General features: G+C 39.2%; 1 protein-coding gene across 1 annotated transcript in view; it reads right to left on the bottom strand.

The window, feature by feature from the left end:
* Positions 1-26,210, bottom strand: part of LOC102887693 (histone-arginine methyltransferase CARM1) — a 200,375-nt gene that overhangs the window by 5,330 nt on the left and 168,835 nt on the right. Inside the window, exons 9-13 of the mRNA XM_015594440.2 lie at positions 22,387-22,477; positions 8,325-8,406; positions 7,019-7,104; positions 4,451-4,540; positions 2,430-2,567 (exon numbers count right to left, since the gene is read on the bottom strand). Coding sequence (XP_015449926.2) covers positions 2,430-2,567; positions 4,451-4,540; positions 7,019-7,104; positions 8,325-8,406; positions 22,387-22,477 — 487 coding nt within the window. The remainder of the gene's footprint in view (positions 1-2,429; positions 2,568-4,450; positions 4,541-7,018; positions 7,105-8,324; positions 8,407-22,386; positions 22,478-26,210) is intronic.

Here is a 26,210-nt window from a genome sequence, read left to right as displayed (position 1 = left end):
TAATAAGAGCTAGGTTCAATTAGCTTCATTTCCCTTTTTGGTAGGGTTATTGGACTGGGCTATGATGATAAAACCAGAGATGAAGCTTATCTGGGGAACTCATTCAACAAGGGTTGTATCATATTTCCTTCTGGCTTGATGAAGGAATGTGGGCTGCATATGAGTTCGGGTGGGTGGATTTTGAGCTAATTCCATGACCAAACACAAAGGGTGTAGATTAAGCTATGCAAATTTTGATGGAAGAATTCATCCCTGGCCTCTTTCTGCTTCATAATTTTTAAATAAAAATTTTCTTTTTAAATTTTCAAATGATACAAAATAGTAGGACTCACTTATATGCTATACAAAAGAATTTTAAAAATAAATAAAATAATCCATTCGCTCTAGTAAGGATCTAAAAATAGCATGATGAATGCATGAGTGGAATAAATGCAAAAATTTGAAACCGAAGTTGACAAAAATCAGCTGTACACTAATCGGACTTAAACCAGATCATATAAAAATGCACTTTTTTTTTGTTTTAATTGACTAAACACTCAAGTAAAATGGCCCCCCCCAAACTTAATTTAAACTTTAATTACATTATTATAAGTATATACTCAAAACAGCAGTAGTCGCTGTCACTCTATACCCAACACTTATCTGTATACATACGCTGTTCTGAGAAACATTTCACAGGGGCCATTGACTACCTACGTATTTCCAGAGGGGTGGACTTAGAATTTCTGACTATTTCACAATCATTCTTACAGAAGGGAGGAGTCGAGGATGTTAGCCTGAAGATATTTCGTAGAACTCTCCAAATATTTGAACAACTGCCATTTAGAGGTTGGAATAGACCTATTTCTTCTGAATTCAGAAATGTAACTAAGATCAATGAGTAAAATTTATAGAAAGTAGGATATAGGATAAACAGCAAGAATAATTTTTTAATAATTAGCATTGTCTAAAGTATTAGACATCAATAGCCAATGATCATATGAAAAATTATCTAACATTATCAATAAATACAAACCAAAACAATTAGATTCAACTTTTAAAAATTATTTTTGGATCTATTAGATTGGCAAAAAACCATAGAGAATGATAACATCCAGGTTAGAGAAAGATGTGGAGAAATTATCGATTGCTGGTGTGGGTAGCATAACCACTGAGAAAGGCAATATCTATCAAACTACTGTGTACATACTCATTGATCCATCATTTCTATTTCTAGGCTTATCATTTAGAAATATTCATGTCACTGTGCAAGCTATATATTCAAGCATATTTAGTACAGATTTTTTTTCACAACTGCAAAAAAATATTGGAAGTAACTGAAATATCATCAATCAGAGAATTTTAAAAGACATTAAGATATATTCATGCTCTCAACTATTATGTATCTATTAAAAGAACAAAGCAGATTTATCTATACAGATTCAGGATTTATTACTAAGTGAAAACTGAAGTCGCAGACTGCTAGTGCAATCTTGTAAAACAACAAACCCCCCTCAATGGTTTTTTTTTTTTTTTTTGGGGTTTCTTTTTCTTTTTTTTTTTTTTTTTTTTTTTTTTTTTTTTTGGTGCATGCACAGAAAATCACACAAAAGGACACAAACCAAGGGATCATATCTGGGGAGTAGGGTGAAGGGTAGGAGTGTAGTTGGACTCCAGATACTTTTGTAGTTTTGATTTTATATTTGAGCATGCTAGGTTTTGGTAATTAAAGAAATAAAGACTTTACAAATTGAAGGGTTGCCCTGTGAGGTGGTGAGCTCTCTGTCACTGGAGTGTTCAAGCACAGGCCCAAGAAAGGTGGAAGGTAGGGAGGGAAGAATGTTGAATTCTCATTCAAAGACCTCTGAAAGTCCTTGAACCACTGTGCCAGTCTTTCCTCTAATTCAACCAGGAGAAGCTCCAACCAGGTCAAAGAAAATAGAGCATTTAAAAAATGAGATAAATCAAAGTAATTGCTGTAGATACCTCTTGAAATCCATTACCAGAGGGAAATAGCCAGTCCTGTCTGATACACTATGCACTACCCCTGCAGTATAGATCGACTGTATTTTACTAAATTTGGGGGTGTGTGGCTAGACAGATGTAAGTAGGGCCAGGAAGCTGATGTGGGATTTAAAGCACTCAGTAATTCAAGCCTGTGGCAAGCACTCCCATGAGCTGATGAATTTCCTTCCTTCCTCCATGGTCAAGTGGAGAACACTGCCCTTGAGTTACCCAAAGCTCCTGTTCCTTGCTACACTCAGTGCAAGGGTGACATTTGTCCTGCAGGCTTTGTAGCTGAGGACATCTGTGCAAATTCAGCCAGGGCTTTGTAAAGCTTCCTGTCCATTTTTTGATGCTAGAGTCTCAGTGTCTGGCCAGCTTCTGAGCTCACACCAGTCAGTGCCCACTAAGCAGAGGTGGGATTGTGTCTGTACTTTCCTGCTTACCGTTTATTGGCTACAAACAGCACTTTCCCTGAGAGGGTCTCTCCTTCCTTGGCAAAGAGAGGAGTCTGAAGAAGGCACCGCACCTGATACCAGTGAGTCAAAGGCTCAGTTGGGGCTGTTGACAGCCACACTGTTACCCTGTAGGGCAAGAAAAGAGTTGAAAGCCAATTATGTTCTAGGCCTGTATGAATGGATTGGTCTGGGGATTTAGGTTGATAAATAATTTTCATTGTTTTTGACTCATGGAACTCATTTAAGATAATGATAGCTCGTTTTATTGAGCAGTTGTTGTATGCTGGGTACTACAAGAGCTTTATGTATGTTAGCCCATTAACTCTAAACAACAATCCTATGGACTAAGCCCAGAGAAGTTAAAGGACCTGCCCAGTGTCACACAAAGGACAGGTGAAAAGCCAGGCTTCAAACTCATGGACTTGGCTACTCTGTCCATTTGTATTTCCGAATCAAAGTTCGTGAGGAGCCCAATAAGTAAGAGTTAAATTGGGAACTGATTTGTTTGAAAAGTCTGGCAGAGTGAGAAATATGGAATCTGGCCTCTCGTGGGGTCATGCCAACTTGCTCAGGGAAGCTGATGAGGCTTTTGGAAGCAAGAAAAACATCTGGAGCACATGACCTCTACTGCCATTCCTGTGAGTGTTTGTGCGTGTGTGAGTGTTTAAATGGAGGTTCATTTCACATGATAAACATCTTGCTGAGCTTCGAACACTGAGGTCACTGGCCCTGGAGTTAGGCAGTGACTATGGGCTTATAGGTGCACATTAACCGTGGGGTAAATCTCTAGAGGGTACATTTTGATTTGAAGATTTTGGAGGGGAATTATATATAATATAACTACTAAATAATATAAACCACTTTTATATCAAAATATACTCAGCTATATTATGGAGTAGACAGCAAATTTTCTACAGCTTTTTAAGATAAAGCATTTAACTTCAAAGCAATTGCCTCCTGGAAGCAGGCCACTTTAAGCTTATCTCCCTTACCTTTGCAGGGACAAATTCATTTATGATGGATATTATTGAGGAAAAGTCAGAGGAAAAAATGTATGGATTCTTTGAACAAACATGGTTATGTGGTGTAGGAATGACTTGCATATCATTTTCTTTCTCTCTGATTGTCAGGACAGACAAGGCTTCCTGGGGTCCCCTCCGTCCTTGAGCCCTCCAAACCCCCTGAGATTTATCACAGACCCATGGGTAATTCTTTCTCAGCAGCTGCAAAGATGAATCTGGATGTTTTTATGAGGAGTGGAGGCATGTGTACTGTAAAAGTTTTCCTTTTGCCTGGTCATGTGACTCAGATCACATCTCTTTGCTGGTTGGAATACGCAAGGAAGCCTGGGCAGAGAGCAGGGTAGTCAGGAGGATTTGGGGGCGTGGGAGTAACTCAGCCCTTACAAGGAACACCAAAGCCGAACCGTCAGCTTGTAGGTGGTCTTTCCCATCTTTTGAAGGCCTGCAACTTTCAAACCTTTGCATTAGGGAAAAAGGAGTGCATGGATGGAAAAGTTACCTAATGTTGCAATTAGCGTTAGTAACACCTGCCTGCCTGCTCATTAGAAAAGGATTCTAGACTGTGAAACAGAAGGCTATGATTTGAAATGGGGGAAAATATGACTTGAGGTATTAACCCAGACATAAGAGGTTCTACAGTCAGGTGTGATGGGAGCCAAGGCAGGGCTTGGGGGCCTCCCATTTATTCTGGAAAAGAACAAGAGGGTTAATAAAGCTCAGACCCTCTCTCACTCCTCCAAGTCCCAACCCATTGGCTTCAGCGGTTTTACAGTATTTTAGCTAGAGCTGATATGACACTATGGAAAACCAGCTCATTTTTACTTCTCCCTAAAATCTAAAAGTAATATCAGTGCTTATTTTTTTTGAAACACATAGAAACCAGTATTATTGTTGCTGAAATTAATTTTTAAAAGCATTAAAGTTATAATTACAAATTGTAGAGGACAGTACGGGAGAGAGTAGGTGAAGCAGGGGGATGATACATACAGAGATCCAACAAAGGCCACATCAAACCAGAATGCCAGGCCGTGGATGAGGCCAGACTGTGCCATTTGAAACACAAAGGGAATTTCTACTCTGCAAGGAAACATAAAAAGAAAGAAGGAAACTTTAAATTATTTTTTTGTTGTTGACATACTAGATATACTTGTGAGATCATGGGAACATTCACAGACTATTTTCTTTTTCTCTTAAACACTTTTGCTTTGGCAGCAAGATTCTCTCAGTGTGATTAATATCTCGGTAATGCTGCACATTTGAGAATGTTGCTTCTTGACAAAATTCTGCAAGAACCACACCACTGTGCTGCAATGACCCAGAATGCCACTCGGTGAGTGTAGCATCTGGAGCTGGGTTTGACTACTGAAGAGAAAGACAACCCAGGACACAGGTGACAACCATTCTTCAAGGAGCCAAAACATGGGCTGTGGCAGATCCCCCACGCAGCTGTTCAAATGGTAAGGCTGTTCAGGCCTCTAAAAAATGAAGTGGATCACAAGGGGGAACATCAAGCTCAGAGGCCACTGTCACAGTTCATTTACTTTTCAGGGAGGCAATTTAACTTCCCACCAGGCTCCAGCAAGACTCATGCAGAAGTGGCCATGGTTTATGCCAAATGCAGAATAAGTGTGAATAGAAAGAATACTGCAAAAGATATAACAAAATCTAGATACTTGGACCTGCTTTAAACGTGGAACCTAGGAAAGTCACTTAAATTCTTTAACCTAAGTTTTTTCATTTGTTGAAGGGTGACAAAATCTCTCTCCTACTTCCCTCGTAAGATTCTTGTTAATGACAAATGAGAAAAAAAAATGTATATGAGAGTGTATTGCAAAGTTTAAAGTGTTTCACAATTAAAAGATAGTATTATGAGTCCATCGCTGGGACTGTATCACTCCAAGGAGACTTATTTTAGGGAGTGCTCTAGAGATCTGTGAAGTAGGTTGCATATTATTTGCATTTATGGTGCCTCCAAAGGCCTAAATTCTTCCACCCTTCAGCAGTCAGAGCATTTCTAGAGTTGTACTTGTCATATTTAATTTGTTGTTATTGCGTTGTAATTATTTCCTCCCATTTTTGGCATTCCCCTAAACTATGAGCTCCTCGAAAGTAGACTTTAAAAAATTACTTTTTTGTATCTGTGCATGCACCATAGGATCTCAATAGACAGTTGTCGAATCAATGCACAAATGAATAGATATCATCCCTGGAAAACCAACATAGACTGGATTTTCAAAAAATTCCCTGGGACCCAGGAGGTAGCCCAGAGCAGCAAATGAAGCCAATTAAAGGTTAATTTCATCTGAACCCATGGTAGTTATTAGAGTTGCTTCCAAACGCCAGCTCTCTTGCTCTGAACAGCAGGATTGCATTTATCTACTCACTTGAGCTCAGGCGCTGCCATGTGATTTACTTTGACCAATTAAATGTAAGCAGAAGTGAACTGTGTCATTCCCAGGCACAAGCTTTTTTTGCTAGTACTCAGTTTGCCATGCTCCTTCTTTTCCTCAGTAATCAGCATCATTCCAGACAGAGGCTGTCACACCAGCCTGACTGCTGGGGTGGGTGATGCTGTGCAGAGCTAAAGCTGGTGAGCAGTGGATACATAGTTTAGGGGAGAAAGACACCTGAATTATCATAAGCTACCGAATTTTCTTGTTATTGCATGATGTTCTAGCCTACCCTGACTTACACAGCACCCTCCGTCCATTGTAATATCAAGATAGATGACGGTTTGATTTATTCAGCTGCATCGTCTAAAGTGTGATCCTTGTTTCCTCTGTAGTCCAAGCAAATTATAATCTGGCTGGGTCTTAAATTTCTTACCCAGAAAAAAATATATTGGTCTTCTCAGGGAGAAAAGGGCAAAATACTAGTTAAAGGTCATCCAAAGAAGATTCACATCACCATCTGAAAAATGAGTCTTCATTGCAGAGTCTCTTCAGGCGGAGGGAAGGAGGGCAAAAACTAACATTTATCGAGTGCCCTCTTTGAAAATGAGCCAGTGCCTGTAAACTACTTAGCACAGAACCTAGTATAAAGTAAGACTCCATAAGTAGTAGCTCTTCTTGTCATTATTATGGGCACTGGCCTGGGTGAATGGTTAAAAAGCCCAGACTCTGGAGCCTTCTGAATGATTCGAATCCTAGCTTTAAGACACTTATTGATTCTGTGACCTTTTGCAATTTATTGCTCCACTCTGCCTCATATTTGTCATTGGTAAAATGGGGATAACAATAGTACCATTTGCATAGGGTTGTTGTGAGGATTAAGTGAGTCATTGTGTGTAAAGTGCTCAGAATAGTGTCTGGCTACATAAGCACAAGCTATTACTATTTAATTTTTCTCATTCAATTTCTAAAGCAACCTATGAAGGAGGCATCATTATTCTTATTTTACAATAAATGAAACCAGTAATGTTGTACCATGCCTATGTGTGACTCATACCTAAAATCTCTTTCCTGTACGAGCGGCAAAACTCAGCAATGAAGTTTTGGGGATGCAAGAGGTGGACAGAAGATTCTAAAATCCAGAGCAACATTGATTGGTACAAACCTATGGAGATCTGCCTCTTCTGCATCCATAAAGTTTACTGTGTACTTGACCGATCGAGCCATCAAAATCCTAATGTCAAATGTGTCCTTGGGAAAAAAATGCAAAGATGTTATCTTTCTGTCAGAATAAACTAAATTTGAGAAGATTGCAGTCTAGCTTTCCTCCCAAAATTTTAAGTCAATAGGAGATATAATTTAGAAGGCATAATCTTAATGAGAATAATATTAATAATAAAGGCTAACAGTTATTTAGTGCTTACTAAAAAGCCAAGTATTTTGTGCTTTATTGGGTTATATCACTTAATTTTCATAATTTCCCTAGAGCAGGCATTTGATATTTTTCGATCATCCAGAATTTACCTCTTCTCCTCATTCCGAAAAGTTCCACAGGAACTAAGTTCACCCTCAGCTCCAGGTATGGCATGTGACTCCAATTTGGCCAATCAGAACATTACTTTTGCCCTGAAGGTGATTGGTTCACAGATGGGCACATGACCCAAGGTAGGATGAAAGGCTTTACCTAAACTAGTTAATTTTGGGCTTATGCCCAAGTCATTAGGAGAAGGCAGGCTTTCTTGTGAGACTTAGAGTTGTAAGAATCTGAGCCTGGAGCTTCTGCAGCCATCTTGCTACCATGAGGGGAGGTCCTGTCTAGGAACAGAATTACATCAGAGGAAATGGAGATAAATGATGAGGATAGAAAAATCAGATTCTGGTGGCACTGTCTGAATTCTTGCAACAGAGCAAGCTCTATCTCCAGCCTTTGCAATTTGGGGGGGTCAGTAATTCCATTTTAGCTTAAGCCAGTTTGGGTTAGGTTTCCTTCTACCTACAGCTGAAAGAGTTTCAGATAATGCAAACTTAAAGTTGTCCAATGTAACACAGCTAGATGGGGCCACAGTTGAAACCCAAATCTGTTTAGAACAGTGAAGCTCCTGTTCTAAGCTATTTATAATGCTTCCTTTTCAATATGCCTTGGGCCACTAGAATCAATGCAAGGATGTGAATTATCGAACAAACATGAGGGCTGAGTACGTGCATGGGGTGGGTTTCAGCAGTTCGAGAATTAGAACTTATTAATTGAAAGGCAGTCCCCAAATCTCCTTGCTTTCAACGATATTGTTCTCTGAGAATTTTTTAAATTGACTGGGAGATCAGAGCTGGAAGACTTAAAAAACACAGTGCTCTTCTGTGATGGCTTAGCACAGAGTCTGGCAGCACAGTATATCCCAGGTTCATGAATGAGTGAGTGAATGAATCAACAGATAAACACATGGGGAGAATGCCTGTAAAGAGGACACACTTACTACTATTGGCTGTCTGAAGTATTCATCCACTGCAGCACCCCGGAGACTGGACAGGTTGACCCCATAGAAGCACTGCTGGTACCTGAAACAGCAGCATAAAGAATCACTGTGCCTCTTGTTTCTCATCTGAGTCCCTAAGCCCAGCACAGCTGTGATATGCCATGGAGCTCCTCACAGATCCTCTAGTTAGCCCTGGAGCAAGGATGAGAACATGTGAAGGGCAACTGGTCAATAGTGAATGGCAGAGGAGAAAATTCTAAGAATCTGCAGACTTGTACTTGACCTGGGGTTGGGGGAGAGAAAAGGGCAGAGGTAGTTGAGGCAAAGGACAGTACTTGTGGGGAGATCACTGAGAAAGATTATTTGGGGGTAGAAAGGCCTCCGAGCTCCCACCCTTGACCTCGTGTCCAAGGTGGCTGCCTGATCTGACATGCTGTCCAGGTCCCAACATATTATTCCTGGGCCTTCTCGTTATTCCAACTCAGAGCATGTCTTTGGATTTCCGAAGCCTCTGGACATTTCTGTAGCTACTGGCCTGAACTTTCATGATGACATTTGCTGTTGTGGCCAACACCAGGCAGAGTCATAAGTGAGTGATGGCTGTGCCTGGTGGTGAACTGAAGCTGGCTCATCAGTCTATTGTGCACATTACTTTCCAATTCTGTGATCAGTGACATCTGGACCACAGAAATTGGCAAGTGCTACAAATCATGCTTTCTCCCTTCAATGAGCCAGATGTAAAGCATTCATCCGCACACTACTGGTACCTGGAGCACAGCAGGTACTGTGTGGCTAATAGTCTTGGCTATTTATGGAGATCTAGGGTGTGGATTAAGAGCAGCTTTGTTTAAACTCTGCCACCAACTATCTGTGTACTTGGGCAAGTCACCCGAACTCTGTCTCAGTTTCCTTATTTCTATAATGGGAATGATCATAAGCTCATTTGGTAGGGTTATAGTAAAAGTTAAATGACTTACTACAAGTGAAGCAGTTTAGCAGTGCTTGGCATTTTGTTACTGCTATGCAAATGTTGACTAACATCCTCTGAATTTTAGATGAGCACTAGGGACTAGGGGACTGCTACCACGGGATTACTTGGGAGATCTTTTTGAAAACTCAAATGCCAAGGCCCAACTCCAGAAAGGTTTGGGGACCTTATAATTCAAGATTGAAGGCCTTTATCTTGAGATGGAAAAGAAGGTAGATAATAAGGGTGTGTGTGTATGTGTTGTACAGCCTGTGAATCAGATGGGAATTCAATTAATCAGTCTCCATCCTCCTCTAACCCCCGCTTCCGTCAACCTATAGGGGAGACAGAGAAAAACAAACACAGAATAAACATTAAAAAAATTGTGATGCAGTTAGACTTTGATGGAAAGGCCAGCCAAAGCGAGGCTCTAAAGCAGGAAGCAAAGCTTCAGATGCTCTCACGGGTGGCAAGGACACCTAATAATATTAAGTCAACAGCCAGTGCTCAACCTCCAAGGAAACACAAGCCCCACTGAGCGACCTACACATCCCGAAGGGCTTGTCCCATTTCTCACCTCTGAGCCTTCGCTTGTTTTCCCTTCTCCTAGAATGTCCCTTTCTCTCTTTTGCCTTGTTAATTCCTACTCAATTTTTATGTATCAGATATTTCCATTTAAAATGTAAAACTTTGTGTTATAATGAAATCTTTACGTTTTACTCACTTAAAAGCAGAAGTATTTTCTTTTTCAGTGCATAGCACTTAGCGCAAAGCCTCACATATTGTTAAGACTGAAAATATCTACCCATGTATCTATCTATTTATATTTATTTAATGAATGAATTGAGTCCTTGGTGTCCTAAATGGCCCTATGTGTAGGAACAGGTGCAAATAAGAATAATGGAGAAACAGAAAATCATTCCCCCAAGTTTCTTCAGCTTCATTACTTGTTTCCTAATCTTCTCCTTCCACCATGGACCAGAGCCAGGCTGGCCCACAGGTAAAGTCAAATAGTGCTACATATCATTTATAAACACACACATTGAAAACAAGTCTCCTACAATCCTAGAAAATACTTGGAAACAGAACGCTGTACATTTATACAATCTTTTCATTATTTAGAAGGAAAGTGAGTGTGTTCTTAAAGAAATAAGTCATTGTCACAAAAAATTTTTATTGGAGAGAAGGAAGGGATGGAGAGAGAAGGAGAAAAATAGTGAGGGGGAAAGAGAGGGAAAGGAAGAGAGGGGTGAGGAGGGGAGGGTCAAACAGAAACAGAAAGGAAGACAGAATTTCCCAGGGATCCAAGAAGGACTCCATCTTGTTCTTCCTTTAGTCTCCTGTGAAAAGCTTTGAAAAGGTGCTGATGCCTGGACTACATCCCCTCAATCTGGGGCGTAGCCCTAGTGGTTGTTTGTTGCCAAAGCTCGACAGGTGATTCTAATTTGCAATAAGAGTTGAATACTACTAAGCTAGCTGCTCTAGAATCCTCGCCAAGTAGGTGAAAGAGAAACCCCAAGAGCAAAGACAGCCTTCCACCTGGCAGTGGCTGAGGTTGAGAACGGCTCTCTATTCTTTGCACACAACCACAGCTCTCAGAGGGGCCCAGCCTGTGCCGTTTGCTTTGTGTGTTCAGTGCCAAGTAAAACCCAGCAGCCACATCAGTGTGGTGCAAATGGGCACCATTCCTGGGGCAGACGGAGAGCTGTGGGCAAAGAGCCCACTGCCTGGATTTTGAAAACTTTCTGGCTGGACCATATTTTTAATTCTTAGAAATCTCAAATCTCCTTCTGAAATGCATCATCAAATAATTAAAGCAGATGGGAGCTGGCATCTCTCTGGGTCTCCTAAGATACATTGTGAGGGGATGGATCAGGAAATGAATCTGTTGACTTGGAAGCTGGGGATCACTTCCATTGTTTTTATCATATGTGAGTTTTATTTTCCAAGTTAACTTGTGGTGGCTTTATGAGTGCATAAGGCAGAGTCGACATGTGTAGCTAAGTCCAATCCACTGATGAAAAATCTTTTGTCTTGATTTCCAAATTCCAAGTGTCCTCCTGTTCCCTCTGCCCTCCTCCACCATAATACATGCAGCATTTGTAAAGTCCTGCAAATATGGTCCAAAAGGAAATCATGTTACTATTAGTTATGCCTAAACGTACCCTGAGTATAGAGAAAGAGGCAACCCATTTACCATCACACTAACTTCTCCACACTCTCCGTTCAGAGCCTACCTTTGAAAAGGTGCTGATGCCTGGACTACATCCCCTCAATCTGGGGAAGAATCCAAGAGAACCTCCCTTCTTTGGCCTCTTTTGTTCTTATTGTCTGCCCTCTAGTTCACCTTGGCCTTTTGTCCTTCCTTCCCCTCCACACATCTCTTCCCTGCCAGTGTTCCGGATCCGTCTTGGAAGAAGAGTGATATGACCTTAGGTTCTCTTGCAGAAGTAAGCCCTGGTCTTCCAGATTCAACAGAGGGCTGCTCTAACACAAGCATTCCTTTCTCTGGCTAATGAACTCACTCTCTCATAGCACAACTCAGACATTTTATTTTAATAAAAATCTTTGTTACTTCAATCTAACAAACAAAAATCACTCAGCTCCAATAAAAGTCCCCTTCTTTAAAAAGATCACAAAATAAAGAAAAGGAAGAAAAGGAAGGAGATAAGAGGGAGAGAACACTTTATTTGGCTGTTTGACAATTAATCAACTTTTGGGTATCTTAGTGTGTGCTATGCTCTACCAAAATTAACAATCAAGGGTATGCCAACCTGGTGAGAGACATATATAACCCGACGAACCAGAAACCAAAAGCAAGGATCTAAAAACATCACCTAAGTTACACATGGTGCTGCGCATGCAGCTTAAGAGGGTGGTTGGAAAGGCCCCGTGGGAGTGCCCGGTAGGAGAAGGATGAGTATCGAGGAACAAACTGCATCTTTATTTGATGTCTTATACATTCCTTATACATTTCTTATACAAACAACCAAGCAGGACTTGAGGCTTGGTTGTTTCTCACAATTTTCTGCATTAGCAGAATGCAGACATACCATTGTATAAAGTAGTATTTATAAAGATGCTCAGCTCTTTATGTCTCTGGTTTTGCTGACTTAACCCCTAGAAAAGTAATATGGCTTATGTTTTACATGAGCTATATTTATATACATTTGGTATTTGTAAAAATATATTTTTTAGTATAAGAAAAGAGGGGGAAATGGGTGCATGGGTCTCCTTAAAATAAACCGAGCTTCAGACTGTGCTTCTTTCGTAAAAATTTTAAAAAGCCTATGATTCTGTAAAGGAATCCATGGAGTACTCACAGGTGAGCCAATGCAAATCTAGACATTACTGGTTTGCACAGGAATTGGATCTGTGGAAGCCCGTATTGGAAGGAAGCATATATCCATCAAAATAACTACGGTGGACATCTTTGCTTGTTCTTCTTCTGGTAACAGTACCAGACCTTTTTTTGGGAGGCACCTCGTCCCCACTCTCAGCTCTTGCAGTTTGGATGGTCCTGACTCTGCCTTCAGCTCTGAAGTTTGGCATGTGGCTCAGTCACAGCCAATCAGAGCATTTCTCTCCCTGGTCTTAGCAATGGACCCAGGGTTAAATATCTGACTCAAAGAGAGTTAAGTCTAAGACTTTTGTCAAACTGTTGCTAAGGAGAAGTGGACATGAACCTATGAGTCTGTGGATTTGCCAAAATTTACACACCAGCCATAAGTAAAAAGCCTATCCAAGAATGGAGCCAATCTGAGGCATAAAGAGAGACCTGGGCCCAATGAGAGTGTCTGTGCCCTGAATCCATTTGTGCCTGAGAAGCTGAATCTACACTTAGGCTCTTCAGATACACTACTGAGAAGTATTCTTTTCTTTAGCCATTTTTCATTAGGTTTTGGGTCACTTAAAACCAAAAATTTCTTAACTAAAGAAAACAGTTAATAAAATAAGAGCTCTGCTGTCAGAAGATCTAGAAACTGAAGTACTATATCCCTGACTACACAAGTCTGGGTGTGTACGGGCCCTGTGGCAGAATATTATGGAAGAGCTATGGGTTTGACATAGGTTACATAAAAAGAACGTAGAAATTGAGGCTCATTCTATGAACAAAAGCCAGATGAGTTCAAGAGTTGTAGATATAGAGAACTAGTGGAAATATCTATAAGAAATACTGAATAGTTGAAAGGATATTACAGTTCCAGGAATCATTGAAATACAATGAAACAAGGGAAGTGGCCTATGAAAATCAAAACATAATTGCATTGGCCATGGTAGTATTCCTGCAAAATTTCTTTCTCGGTGATATTTTGCACATACACTTAGCTTCTGACAAAAATTTGGTTATATTACGTGGCAATTTGAAATGCTCTTATTTGATATACAGGGTATATTTATGAACCAGTGACTATCAGGGCCAAATATAGTTTTGAGAAAGACCAAAATACTTAAAACTCTACCTATGCCAAAAGCACCTTTAGTAGAAATTTCAGTTTGGGGGCATAATTAGCCTAGGAATAAGCCATCCATTATCTTAGTTGAATTTAGCAGCTTGTCCATTCAGCTGAATACATTTCCTTAAGAAGGATGTGTTTCTCAACAGTATCAGGGTCAACAAGGCATTTAGTAGACTCACAGCAGAAAGGTGAGAGGAGGAAGCTCTCATTGCCTGTGGCAGAATTCTACTTACATTCATCTTCTGTTGTCCTTTGCAAGCACAGACTTCTAATTTCTGTAAAGAACAACTGACAATAATGGCCATCCACCACTAGCATCCCCAATATCACTCAAATGGTTCTACCCTTCTCAGGCATGATGAATGCACACCACCCACTCACAATACTATGAAAAGGAAATTGGTTCTTTTACTTTTGATTCCTTAGGTGGTATATCACCTTTTACTTGTCTCATCAGCTCAGTCCTACCCATCTGTGGAATCCTCAGCCAAGTGTTCTGCCTCCGCTATGTCAAGGTGTGGGTTCATCTGACCCCACATGAGCACAACCCAACAATACCTCACTTCAGGTCTGCACTGGGTGTTTCTCCCCTTCTGTCATGGGGCATCCATGCTGACTCGGGCAGGAGATGCCATGAGACCCATTTGGTGCCCATGCAGTACAACCCAAAACTGCAGGCTAGTTAATGTTGAGGGCTGAACAGTTGACTAATGGGGAGATAAGAGCCAGTGAATAAATTCACTTTCTCTTTCACTCTCTGTATAAACTGTCCTGAGATAGAGTTCATTCAACTCCTTAAAGACGGTCCTGAGGGATAAAGCAATCTCGTGGTGTTTCATTTCATGCGGTGGTCCGCTCAGTAATATACTTTTGCATTAGCTCTTCTTCTTTCTCTGCCTCACTCTTGTGTCTCCTCATTCTTGTTTCATTGGTACTGCATTCTTTAATAAAGCTGTAGCTTATAAGTTTTGCCTAAGACCACAATTCCTAGGTAATCCAAGCTAAGACAGTCAATATGAGGTGTGGCCCTAGAATGTAGACCCTCAAGATGAAATTACTAGTTTGATGACAATAGAATTCTCATTGCTAGTGGGGAATGATATCCCTTGGTATGTAGTTTCATCACAACTACTAATGGTCTCACTAGTGGTTAATGAGGATGCAGTAAATGTAGAAGGTAAAACATTGAGCTATGTAGTGACAAGACAGTAAAACAGTAATAGAAGAGCTGCAAAGGAGATTAGATGTGTAACCTTGACAGAACTCATGTATCACGGTAGTGCTCTGAGACCTGAAATTGAGATAGTTGAGTGGCAGAGAATCCTGAAAACACCTTCTCAACTCCCTAGAATCCTTCAGGCCAGCAGAAGCAGAATTCTCTTCCATGTTTTCAGTGGAGAACAGCTTCCTTTTGCCTGAAGACTGCACAACTTCTCCTGAAGCCTGTGTCTTGAAAGGTAATTTCATTCCCCTCCAGATCTGCCGCACTATTGCCCATTGCCTCTAAGCAGTCCCTCACTACTGTCAGGCTGATGGACTCCAGCACAGTAAGTACAATTTCTATTCCAGGAGGAGATAACTTACATACCTAAGAAACTGCAGAAAGCAGCTTGTTATTATTTTCTGCTAAGAACCAGATAAATATGTACTAGAGTGAATTGTAAGGGTTTTGGACTGGGGAGGGTAGAATATAAGTTAGGATAGGGTACAATTTACTGATATAGGGCACTCAGGGTTCAATGTTCTAGAAAGATTCTAGTCCTAATAGTCTCCCTGGGATGTCACTTTGAAGCTCAGTCATCATGATGTCCAATAGTTAACAAGGTAGAGAGATTCCAGAAGTTTTGCAGTATAGTATTGAGGAGGGTCAGAAGGTTCAGAGATGTGAAAATGCTAGAAGGATTTATTATGGAAGACCTAAGAACAGCTCACCAGGCTAAGTTCTCAGGCAAAGCCCAGGAAACCCTACTTTCATAAAGGTAACAGAGAAAGTGAGAGAGCAGTGGCATTTCTGAGATGCTTAGGGTGGCTGTCCTCAGTAGATCAATAATAGGTGGTGTTGCCATTAAGTTGTGTTCCTAATGAGCACAATTTGAATGACATTTCAGAGTGTCAGAAGCAAGAAGGCAGTAATTAACTGTCATAGGCAAGAATGACATAATTACTGTGTTGGACAGCAAGGCTTGAGTGGCAGTGAAGGTACCTTGACCCACAGGGATCTGTGATAGCTGCTAACAGATCCTTGTGTGACCAGAAAGGTGAGATAGATGTACAGTCATTAGGATAGTGCTCAATTTGTATAACAACAACAACAACAAAAATTTGCTAGCTGGTGAGCAGAATGATATCAGCTGTCACAATCAAAACAGTGAATCCCTTGGCCAGTTTCCAGATCTAATTTCCAGATCTGAATTATGGATCCAGAGACCTCTGGTCCATGACTGAAGTGGAGGCCCAGTCCCCTGAAGGACTCTGTAGTGCCACCACAAGCACCTTTGGTAAATATTCCCCAATCCTTCTCCAAAGGGACCTGGATTTCTATGACAAAGAAACTACATTGGAGAAAGAATATCCCAATTTTTAAAGGAATGTTAGAAGGCTGAACTGATATTGATCATTCCAATTTTAGAATATGTGCTGCTGAAGCGAGCACTGAACTGATATTGATACTAGAGAACTTAGAACACCTCTGGTTATTGCAGGCTTATGGAGGACAAGGAGTAAATGAAGATTTGCATCAAGTCCATCGCACAGGGTGTCCAAAGGGTTCATTATCCACCCTGTGGTTATTTCCCCAGTCCATGAATGTACAATTGGGATAGATATATTCAGCATTTGGCAGAACTCTTACTCTGCCCCGTGAAGAAAAGGCTATTATGGTAGCAAAGTACAAGTAGAGGAAACATCGCTGAAACTGAAATCCCCCTATCCTTAGGTAGGTAATATTTTATCTTTAATCTATAAATAAGGAAATTGTGTCTCAGAGAGATTAAATTAACTTGGCTAAGGTTTTACAGTTAGTAATTGACAGAACCAAGAATTAAACACAGTTCAGTCTGGCTCTAGAGTCTGATTCATCCAACTTTTCAGTGCCACCTGTTTGCCTATGCTTTTATGTTCTACAACCGTAGTAAATGTAATAAGGTAAACTAGTCCTATCTCACACTTCATGAGGGCATCTGGTTATTTCTCTTAATTGATCTTATAGATATATATTCTTTTATATGAAAATCCATTTAAAATTGCATTTAAAGGCCTTGGTTTAAAACCTCTGAACCAATTATTTTCAATAATACCAGTAGTAGCCATCACATAAAGTTTTACAGCTGAGAATGATGAGTCTTCATGACCGAGCCTTACTCTCAGCAGATATTTTTCAGAATCTTAATTAATAAGGACCATGAAATCTTAATCAAGAAAAGGAAATTATTAATTTTGTAAATGGCTGCTAACATCACAATGTAGTAATTTTGTCTACTAAGAGAGAACTCCATCACTAGTTATTAGAAAGGGTAAAGCTATATGCTTACAATATACTTAAACTAAAATGAATTTTAGAGTTAACTACATTTTAAAATATGAAATGGAAAAAGTGAAACATGAAAGAAGCAGAAGGAAGTTAATACCAGATTCAGGATGAGGAAGCCCTTTCCCAAATAAAAGAGGGAAAAAAAAACTACAATAGAAAATATTGGTAGATTTCGCTACATAAACAAACTTTGTCTATTGTAGTAAAAACAACCACAAAGAAGATTGATTACAAGGCAAATTGAAAACTCTGAAGAAAATACAACAGTCTTAATACCCTTAATATATAAAAGATTCTTATAAATCAATGTATTTATCTTCTAGTTAACAAAAATGTGTTGAATAACTACTATTAGCTAGGTTAATAGCTAATGATGGGGACAGAGCAGTAAACAGCCACTTTCGTGGAACTTGTAGTCTCATGGGAAGAGATAGACATTAAATAAAATAAATAATACCATAAAATATGGAAGATGATAGACAATAAGTGCTCTAGAGGAAAATGAGGGAGAAGTAGGTAGGATAAATGTTTCCAAGAGAGAAGAGATGACAATTTTTAATTGATAGAAGGTCTCCTTGGGAAGACAACATGTAAGCTAAGACCTGAAGGAGGTGAGAGCAAGCCGCAGGGCCATGTGTGTTTCAGGCCGAGGAATGGCTGTGAGATGGGAGCAAGCCCAGTACGTTCAAGAGGAAGCAAAGAGACTAGACAGTCAGGCCACAGTAGAGAGAGTAAGAGAGCAAGTAGCAGGAGATATCAGAGGTACAGCAAGTAAAACTAGATCCATAGTTTGACCATCCATTGTGAGAACTTTGGCTTTTACTATGCAGAAGAAAATGGTCTGAATTATATATTAGCGAGATCATTTTGGGTGTTTAAAAAGAGGAAGTGAGTTGAGAGACTATTTCAAGACTGTTGTAGAAGCAGTGTTTTTTGTTTTTTCTTGTTTTGTTTTTGATTTGCAGGAGTGGGTGAGGGATGGTGATAGTGAAGATCAGCAGCTTGCTTTTGAACATGTTACATTGAATATGCCCAACAGATATCCAAATAGACTTGTTAACAGCCAGATGGACATCCAGAATCTATGGTTCTAGGGAGAGGTATGGGCTAGAGTTCTGACTATGGGAGCTATTGGCCTAAAGACAGTATTGATAGCTAGGAGACTGAGATCAGTGTAGCCAGAAAGAGTAGACATTGAAGAACTAACCTGGAGTCAGTCCAATATTAAAGATTTGGATCAAGAGAAGGAGTCGGGAAAGGAGACTGAGAATTTCGGGCCAATAGGAAGTAAGACGATCAGGTTTAGGCTCCAGAAGTGAAGAGCCCATGGTGTCAAGTATTGCTGACAGGAGAGCAGATGAGGACTGACAAGTGATTATATTTGATGTTCTCATTTATTTAGCCTGTTAGTTGTTCCTCAGTCTCTCAGCACACTCCCTCAGAATACACCCCTCCCTCCTCTCAGCCATTTCCACTTCTTCGCTTCTTTTAACAAAAATCATGTAAGATTTCACCACATGTTCTCGGGATTGATGCAACAAAAAGCACACCTGCTAGTAGTCTAATACAGAAACCACTTTATAAAGAGAGGGGAATAAGAAGGAAAGCAAAGTATGTGAATTTTGATAACTATATGTATTTTTAAAATATTTTTTGTGTTTATTGACTAAACATAAAACTATTCAAATGTACCAGCTATTGAAGAAACACAGATTAAAAATAAACTGGCCAGCATTTTTTTTGGAAATCAAATTGGCATTTAAAAAAAAAAAAAAAAAGCACACACCCGTATGGGCAAGACTCAGCAGACATTCTCATATACAACTGGTGGAAGTGTTAATTGGTAAAACTTTTCCACAGGGCAATTTGGCAATATATAAGAACAATTTTTTTTTAAGTTTCTTCTTCACACCTTTTGGTCCAGTAACTCTGCTTCTAGCAATTTATTGTAAGGAAACAAACAGAATGCACACCAAGATTTCTGTAAGAGGATACTTACTTTAGTATTAATTCCTATAGAATTTAGAATATAGATATCTATAAAATTCTACATTCTTGTAGATATAGAAACAATATTTTAGTCTTATTGCTTATAGAATTTACAGGATTCAAACAGTAATTAAAATAATTTAATATCCAATATTGGTGTTTAAGTCAATAAATTATGAGAGAGCCACATAAATACTCTGTAGCAAAATAATATTTAAGAAATATGAGAACAAGGTACTGTCATATTACAAAAAAAAAGGAAAAAAGCTATAAGATGGGATTTATGGTATGATTCTAATTTTGTAAAGTAAAAGAACAGAAAAATTGGAAAAACATCAACTAAAATCTCAATAGTAATTATTTCTGTATGTGCTTGAGATTATTGATGTTTTTACTTATTCAGAAATATTTACTGAGGGCCTACCTGTGGCAGGCACTGTTCTGGGTGCTTGGAAGACGTTAGTGAAAACTGACAGAATTCTGGCCCTTGCAGTGCTTACATTATATTAGGATACAGAAAATAAACAATAATAAAGGAATAACATATCTTTTAGGAGGTGATAAGAGCTAGAGAAAAAAAAAAACAGCAGAAAAACATGGAATTGGGGAGGGTAATGGCTGTCAATTTAAACAGGATGGTCTAGGAAGGTGGTATTGAGAAGATGGCATTTAATAAAGACTTTAGGGAGGTAAAGGAAATAGCCATGTAAATACTGAGGAATAAGTATTCTAGATAAAAAGATCAGCAAATGCAAAGTCCATAAGATGGGAGCATGTCTGATATGTTTGAAGATCAGCAAATAAGCTTGAGTGGCTGGAACTGATTGAACATGGTAGTCGGAAATGAGGAGCCAAACTGGGTAGAACCCACTGGAAGGTATTGGGAATGTTGGGAACAGACAGGTTAAGAAGCTATTGCAGTAATCGAGATGAGATGATAGTATTGAGATAAAAGGGGAATACTGAGAATTGGTAAGATTCTGGATATATTTTAAAAGTAGAACCAACATAATTTCCTGATGGTTTACATATGGGGTACAAAAAGAGGCCTTCAAGGTTTTGGGATTGATGATTGGGAGGAGAAAGCTGTCAGCAATTGAGGCGGAAAGACTATGAATAGAGCGGGTTTGAGATGGGAGTGGGGGAGATGAGGAGTTTTGGAGATGGTAAGTCTCTCCAAAGGGAGATGTCCAGGAGGGAGCTGGCTATGGAAAAACGTGGAGTCCACAGGACATGTCTGAGCTAGAGAGATACACTTAGGAATCATTAGTGTACAGATAGTATTTGAACTTTGTGAATGGGTAAGCTCACCAAAAGAGTAACTGTGGACAGAGAAGAAGTCCACAGACTGTGTCCTAGGGCATTCCATCATCAAGAGGTTAAGGAGACAAGTAACACCTGGAGGAGGACTGAGAAAGTCACCAGTGAGGCAGGAGGAAAATTTTAAAAATGTGGGGCAAATAAGTATTTCACATTCTGCTCAAATGCTCCTCAAATGCCAGTAGGTTAAATAAGTTGAGAAGTGAGAATTGATCACTTGATTTAGCAATGTGACAGTCAGGGCACTGGTCACCTTGATAAGGGGAGGTTTGGCGGAATATCTTGAAAGAAACTGAAGGGATACTTACAGATGGTTGAGTACAGACAACATTTTTGAGGAATTTTGTTGCAAAGGAAATTAAGAGATGAGTGGTGGTTGACTGGGAAAGTGAGATATAAAAAAGTTTATTTTTTTTCTCTTTAGATAGAATAAATAGCAGCATGTTTATATGCTGACGGGGAACCTAGCCGGTCCACTATGATCATTAATATTCTCAAGGTAATAAGATGGCCGTTGGAAGGTCACATAAGGAATGCCTGGACAACCAACCTCCCCCACTAGTCTGGTCTACTCTGTTATCTAAACTCTTAACTCTCCAACTTCTTCATTGAGTCAGAAGGTCACATTTAAAAGAGAAACATTTAGGTCAGCATGACCTTATAGAACAACAATCATAATTACGGTCTCCCTCACCTCATTGCCCCCCAAACACCAAGAAGCCATTCTCCCCCACTGGAAAGTTCTGTGGCTTGAAGTTTCAGAATTACAAATTTAGCAGAATCCAGGACATGCTATGCCTCTGGTTGGAAGGCCTATTTCGCAAGAAAAAAAGTGAAGAAAAAGAAAAATGTTAGCCTTTTGACCCCACTCCTCATAGAATTTTGTAGCCGAGGAAACCAAAGCACCTCCTATTTGCTGCCCCTTCACCAAGGGATAGAATTACAAAGAGAAAACCCAGAAAATCAACTTTGGATACCTCTATTCGAGGGTTCTGCATACTTCAACCAGAAATCAAAGCTTAAATTTTAGCATCCATCCACATCCATCTGCCAGCACATGCCTGTGCTCTCTCCTACACACCTAACATTCCCACACGGATGATATCCATTCTGTTTCTCCCATCCATGGGTCTAATATCATCATTTTCCTTCCCTCCTTCTCCTTATAAAAACCAGTTCTCAGAAAAAAATGCCAGGTGGTAGGAATTTTCTGTTAGTTCTCATTTGACAAATGAAGATATTAGGTCTCAGAGGGTGAAGTGAACTGCTGAAAAGCCAACAGCCAATTAATAAGAAAACTCCAAAAAAGTTTGATCGACTCATTTACACTGAGCTGTACTGTTTGGTATGTTCTCTGACAGAGGCATGCTCTAAGAGAAGCCATAGCCCTAAACCAAAGGAATGGATGCTGAAAAGTGGAGGGGACGTACAGCAGGCAGGGGGGCGGGGCTAATGTAACTTTACCATCGGGATAGTATTTTGGGTGTTTGATACTGCATATGCAGTTAGCCAATTTGTCTACTTCCATTTTCAATGAGGAGTGATTTTGCCCCCAAGGAGTTTTCAATGAGGAGTGATTTTGCCCCCAAGGGGACATTTAGCAATGTGTGGAGACATTTTGTTGTCACAACTCGGGGGGAAGGCACCATTGGCATCTAGTAGGTACACACCAGGGATACTGGTAAACATCCTATAGTGCAGAGGACAGCCCTTGCCCCAATATATGAACCAAAATGTCAATCATTTTAGAAACCCTGTTTTACTCTGAAAGAAAAGGAAGGGAAAGGACAACATTACCAAAAGTTGGCTCTGGAGTAGTGTTCCATGTAGAGCTGCTCATCAGAAAAGGGGGCCAAGTGGATGTCACTGAATGTCGGGAACATCATTCCTAATGAGCAAAAGACAACAGACCCAAAAGTTGACTCTTACTGTCTTCTGATTGAAGGGTTCACTTACTCGCCACTTGACCCATTCCATTCTTTCATCTATTTCCATTATTACACAACAGGCTAAAATACAATTTTGTCTAAAAGAAAGGATAAGAAAATTAGGCAGAAAATCGGAGGGGATATAAAAAAGAATACCAAAGCATGTCCCAATGCTAAATGATAAAAGCTTGTAGAGTCCTAGCTGAGGCATTCAACCCGGCATTTGTGCCTTCTCAGCTGTTGGCTTTTATCTTTTCTGTATGTCATGTGTTTGGAATTCTGGGCATTCCCTTTATTTATTTATTTTTCTCTTAGTTATTATAAAAACAAGTTAGCTTTGAAAATAATAGACATTCCATCATTCTATCACATTATTTTCTTTCTTAGTCTCTGTCCATGTATAATCATATTGACTATTTTTTAAGTGCTGCTAGAATCTGTACTTACATGCAGGCTCACCATCTTCCATGCTGGATGCCCACACTTGTGTTCTTTTTCCTGACATTAACAGTCACCAGGGGAAAAGCAGATTCTTTGGTGGGCAAACAAACATGTAAATTACCATGCCTGAAGCACGTAGACTTAGTGATCAGCATTATGATTCTTGTCATTTTAGGGAGACTCTTTTTCAGAGCCATTTATTAAACTGAACATGAAAGAAAGATGAATACCCCTATTTCAGAAATGAGGATTGCCTAAAAAACTGGAGATGCTGTCATGAAAATAGTAATAATACCTCAAATTTCTTGATTTTGTTAACTCTGCCATCAAATCTTTTATGGGCTTTCCATGTATTAATTTATTTAATCCTCATAACAATATTAAGTGGGTCAAATTATTACATCCATTTTATAAATGAGAAAACTAAGGAACAGGGAAATTTAAGTGGCTTAACTGCAATCTCAGAGCTAGTAAGTAGAAGGGCAAAATCCAGGAGTGGAATCTCATCAGACAGTCAAGGGCCCCATACTTTAATTCAATGTCTGTTAAAATAGAACAGATTGTTTTATTTAGGGAATTTTCAGAGGTAGTCAGAGAAAAAGCATGATTGTAACATCATTCATATGTCACCATCTAAATCTCAGGTGTTGGTGTCAAAAAAATAATGATTACTCGGTGGTTTTTCAAATTCAAGATAGAAAGATATTAAGCCATCTTATTTTCCCCATAAAGTTAGGAAACTTCAGAAGAAAATATTTTGAGTCTAAGTCTAATAGGAATTCCAAAGATATGAGGTAAAATTGAGGAGAGGAAATCATCCAAGGTAAAATATAAGAAAAATTCCAAGAGTTGAAGAAAATTAGTTTTCTGATTCAACATATTTACTACATGTCCACCACAAGAATTTAAAAAGTTTCACACTAAGAAGACTAGAAATAAAAACAAGATACTAAAAGTGTCCACAGGGAAAAACTGTCATTTTAAAGGAGTCAGAATGACGTTGGACTTTTCAATAATAGCAATGTTGGAAACCAGAAACTAGAAAAAGATGCCTCAAAAATACCGAGTAAAGATTGTTTTCATGTTAAATTCTCTACCCAGCAATATAATACACAGACTCAATACAAAGTAACTTCTTAAGCTCCCTTTCTTCAGAACCTGTTAGAGAATATTTGTGGAAATGATGGTGTAAACCAAGAAAGAGTAAGACACAAGAATGATAAGAGAAAGTCAAAGTATGGTAGTGATGCAATTGCCTGAAAAGCAGCCAGTTCATGTGTGATGGAAGAGGACAGAAGATCACAGGAGGAAGGCTTCCACAGAATAAATACTGAAAGGATCTGTCAGACCCATTAAAGCATGGAAAAAACTAGTCCTGAGTATATAGAAAAATAAGCTAATGAAGAAACAAGGCAGTTAACTCCAGAAAAAGCAAAAGATTACATGTGAAAACACATAATCATATGCACCTACCCTATCACCTGATTCAGCACTGAACAATATTTACATTGTCATAATAATGCAAACACTGATTACTGATTTAACCAAATAATGATCTAGGTCCATATTTCTTTATATTAAATTCTGAGATCCAAAAAGCTCTGCAAAGCAACAGATTTTTGTAAGTTTGCAACATTGTTTGATGGCAAAACTTGACCTGAGCTGATGTGAGTCTATTTATATTCCTTATTTATTTCACTTGGCATCTATATTCATCTTTTGTTGCAGAAATATGTATTTCATTATGGAGTGTTGCCTCAGATCTGAATGGAGGTGTTAAGTAATATATGGTATTTGAGTGTATCGTCTTTCCAAAGTCCTCCAGATTCTGAATTCTGAAACGTATTTGGCCCCTGGGGCTAGGATAAGAGATTGAGGACCTGTATAAATATACTGAGAGGATTGGGGGAGGGAGGGTACATCAAGAAAGGAAAGAGCTGCTACATAGGAGAGCTGACTTCTCAACCGCAGTGTGACAAGAATAACAATATGACAACTTTACATAGAAATATGTAGGTAAATAAATAGAAGAAACAGAGAATAGAGTTGAAAAGGAGAGCCTTTGGGGAGAAGTGTCAGGATGGGAAGAGCTGTGACAGAGGGTTACTATTTTTCATTATAAACCTTTTTATTATTATTTGATGTTGTAAACTATGTCTTATTTTGATGGAAAATAAACATAATTAGGAAAAAATCAATCATCCTTCCCTCAGGAACACACAGGGTAGAAAGCTGATAAAAACAGTATTTATTTCTACTTGTCTAGTTAAAGATACATAGCCCAATGTAAAATTTCATATCCATTTCAAATATCTGGGGAAATATTCAGCTTAGAAAGGCTCAATCAGATGCACATTAATTAACTGTGTGAAATCTTATCATACAAAAGCACCTCACCATTTGAAGAACCAGGAAAAAAGGTATAAAAATTCTTCCTGGGGCGGGGCGGGGCACTAAGGAGGGAACCTGAGATCCTTTACTTTCATCTCCTACAGTTCAATTTTATTGCTTGAACCCAAGGCTTCCAAGGTTATCCTGGGTTGTTTTACAATGGGGACGCTAATGAAGTTCTTGAAATTAGGTATACTTTCCCAAAGTTTATTAGTTTATTTTTGCACGAGTTTTTAAAGTATTTCTGAACCCCTAAATTTAGAAACATGTAGGAAATTACAGATGAGCCTCAATCTTTATATGTACATAATGTGTAACCTGGTGAGTACGAGTTGCACTTTTATTTGCTATTTTGTTTTCATTGGATATCAAGGTGGGGAGCCATAATATTTGGTAATTTAAAGTAAACAAAATTAAGGTAAGAAACTGCAATTCTCATGGGAGATGCAACTGTTAAAATTGGCCAGATACTTTCTACCCCTTAATTGAAAAATTGTGTTTTGGAACGTGTCCACTCTCTCTGGTGAAGAGTGGAAAGTCAGCATGTGTGCAAGAGTTATGAGTGTGGGTCAGACAGATCTGGGGTCAAATCTCTGCTCTGTCACTTATTAGGAGTGTGTCCTTGTTAAGCTGCTGTCACTCATGTGTTCTTCAGTGTTCTCTTCATAAAGTGAGGATCATACTAGTGTGTCCCACTAAGCCAGGTCTCAAACTTGGCACTATTGAGATTTTGGGCTGGGTAACTCTGTGATGTTTGGGGGCTGTCCTGTACACTAAACACATTAGCATACGCAGACATTTGCTAAGTGCAAAAATATATTGGACTTTATATTTTCACCTTGATTATATGCTGATCAAAGG

The sequence above is a fragment of the Pteropus alecto genome, unplaced genomic scaffold (assembly GCF_000325575.1).
Source record: "Pteropus alecto unplaced genomic scaffold, ASM32557v1 scaffold95, whole genome shotgun sequence".
NCBI lineage: Eukaryota > Metazoa > Chordata > Mammalia > Chiroptera > Pteropodidae > Pteropus > Pteropus alecto.
This window is presented reverse-complemented; position numbering and strand designations above follow the sequence as displayed.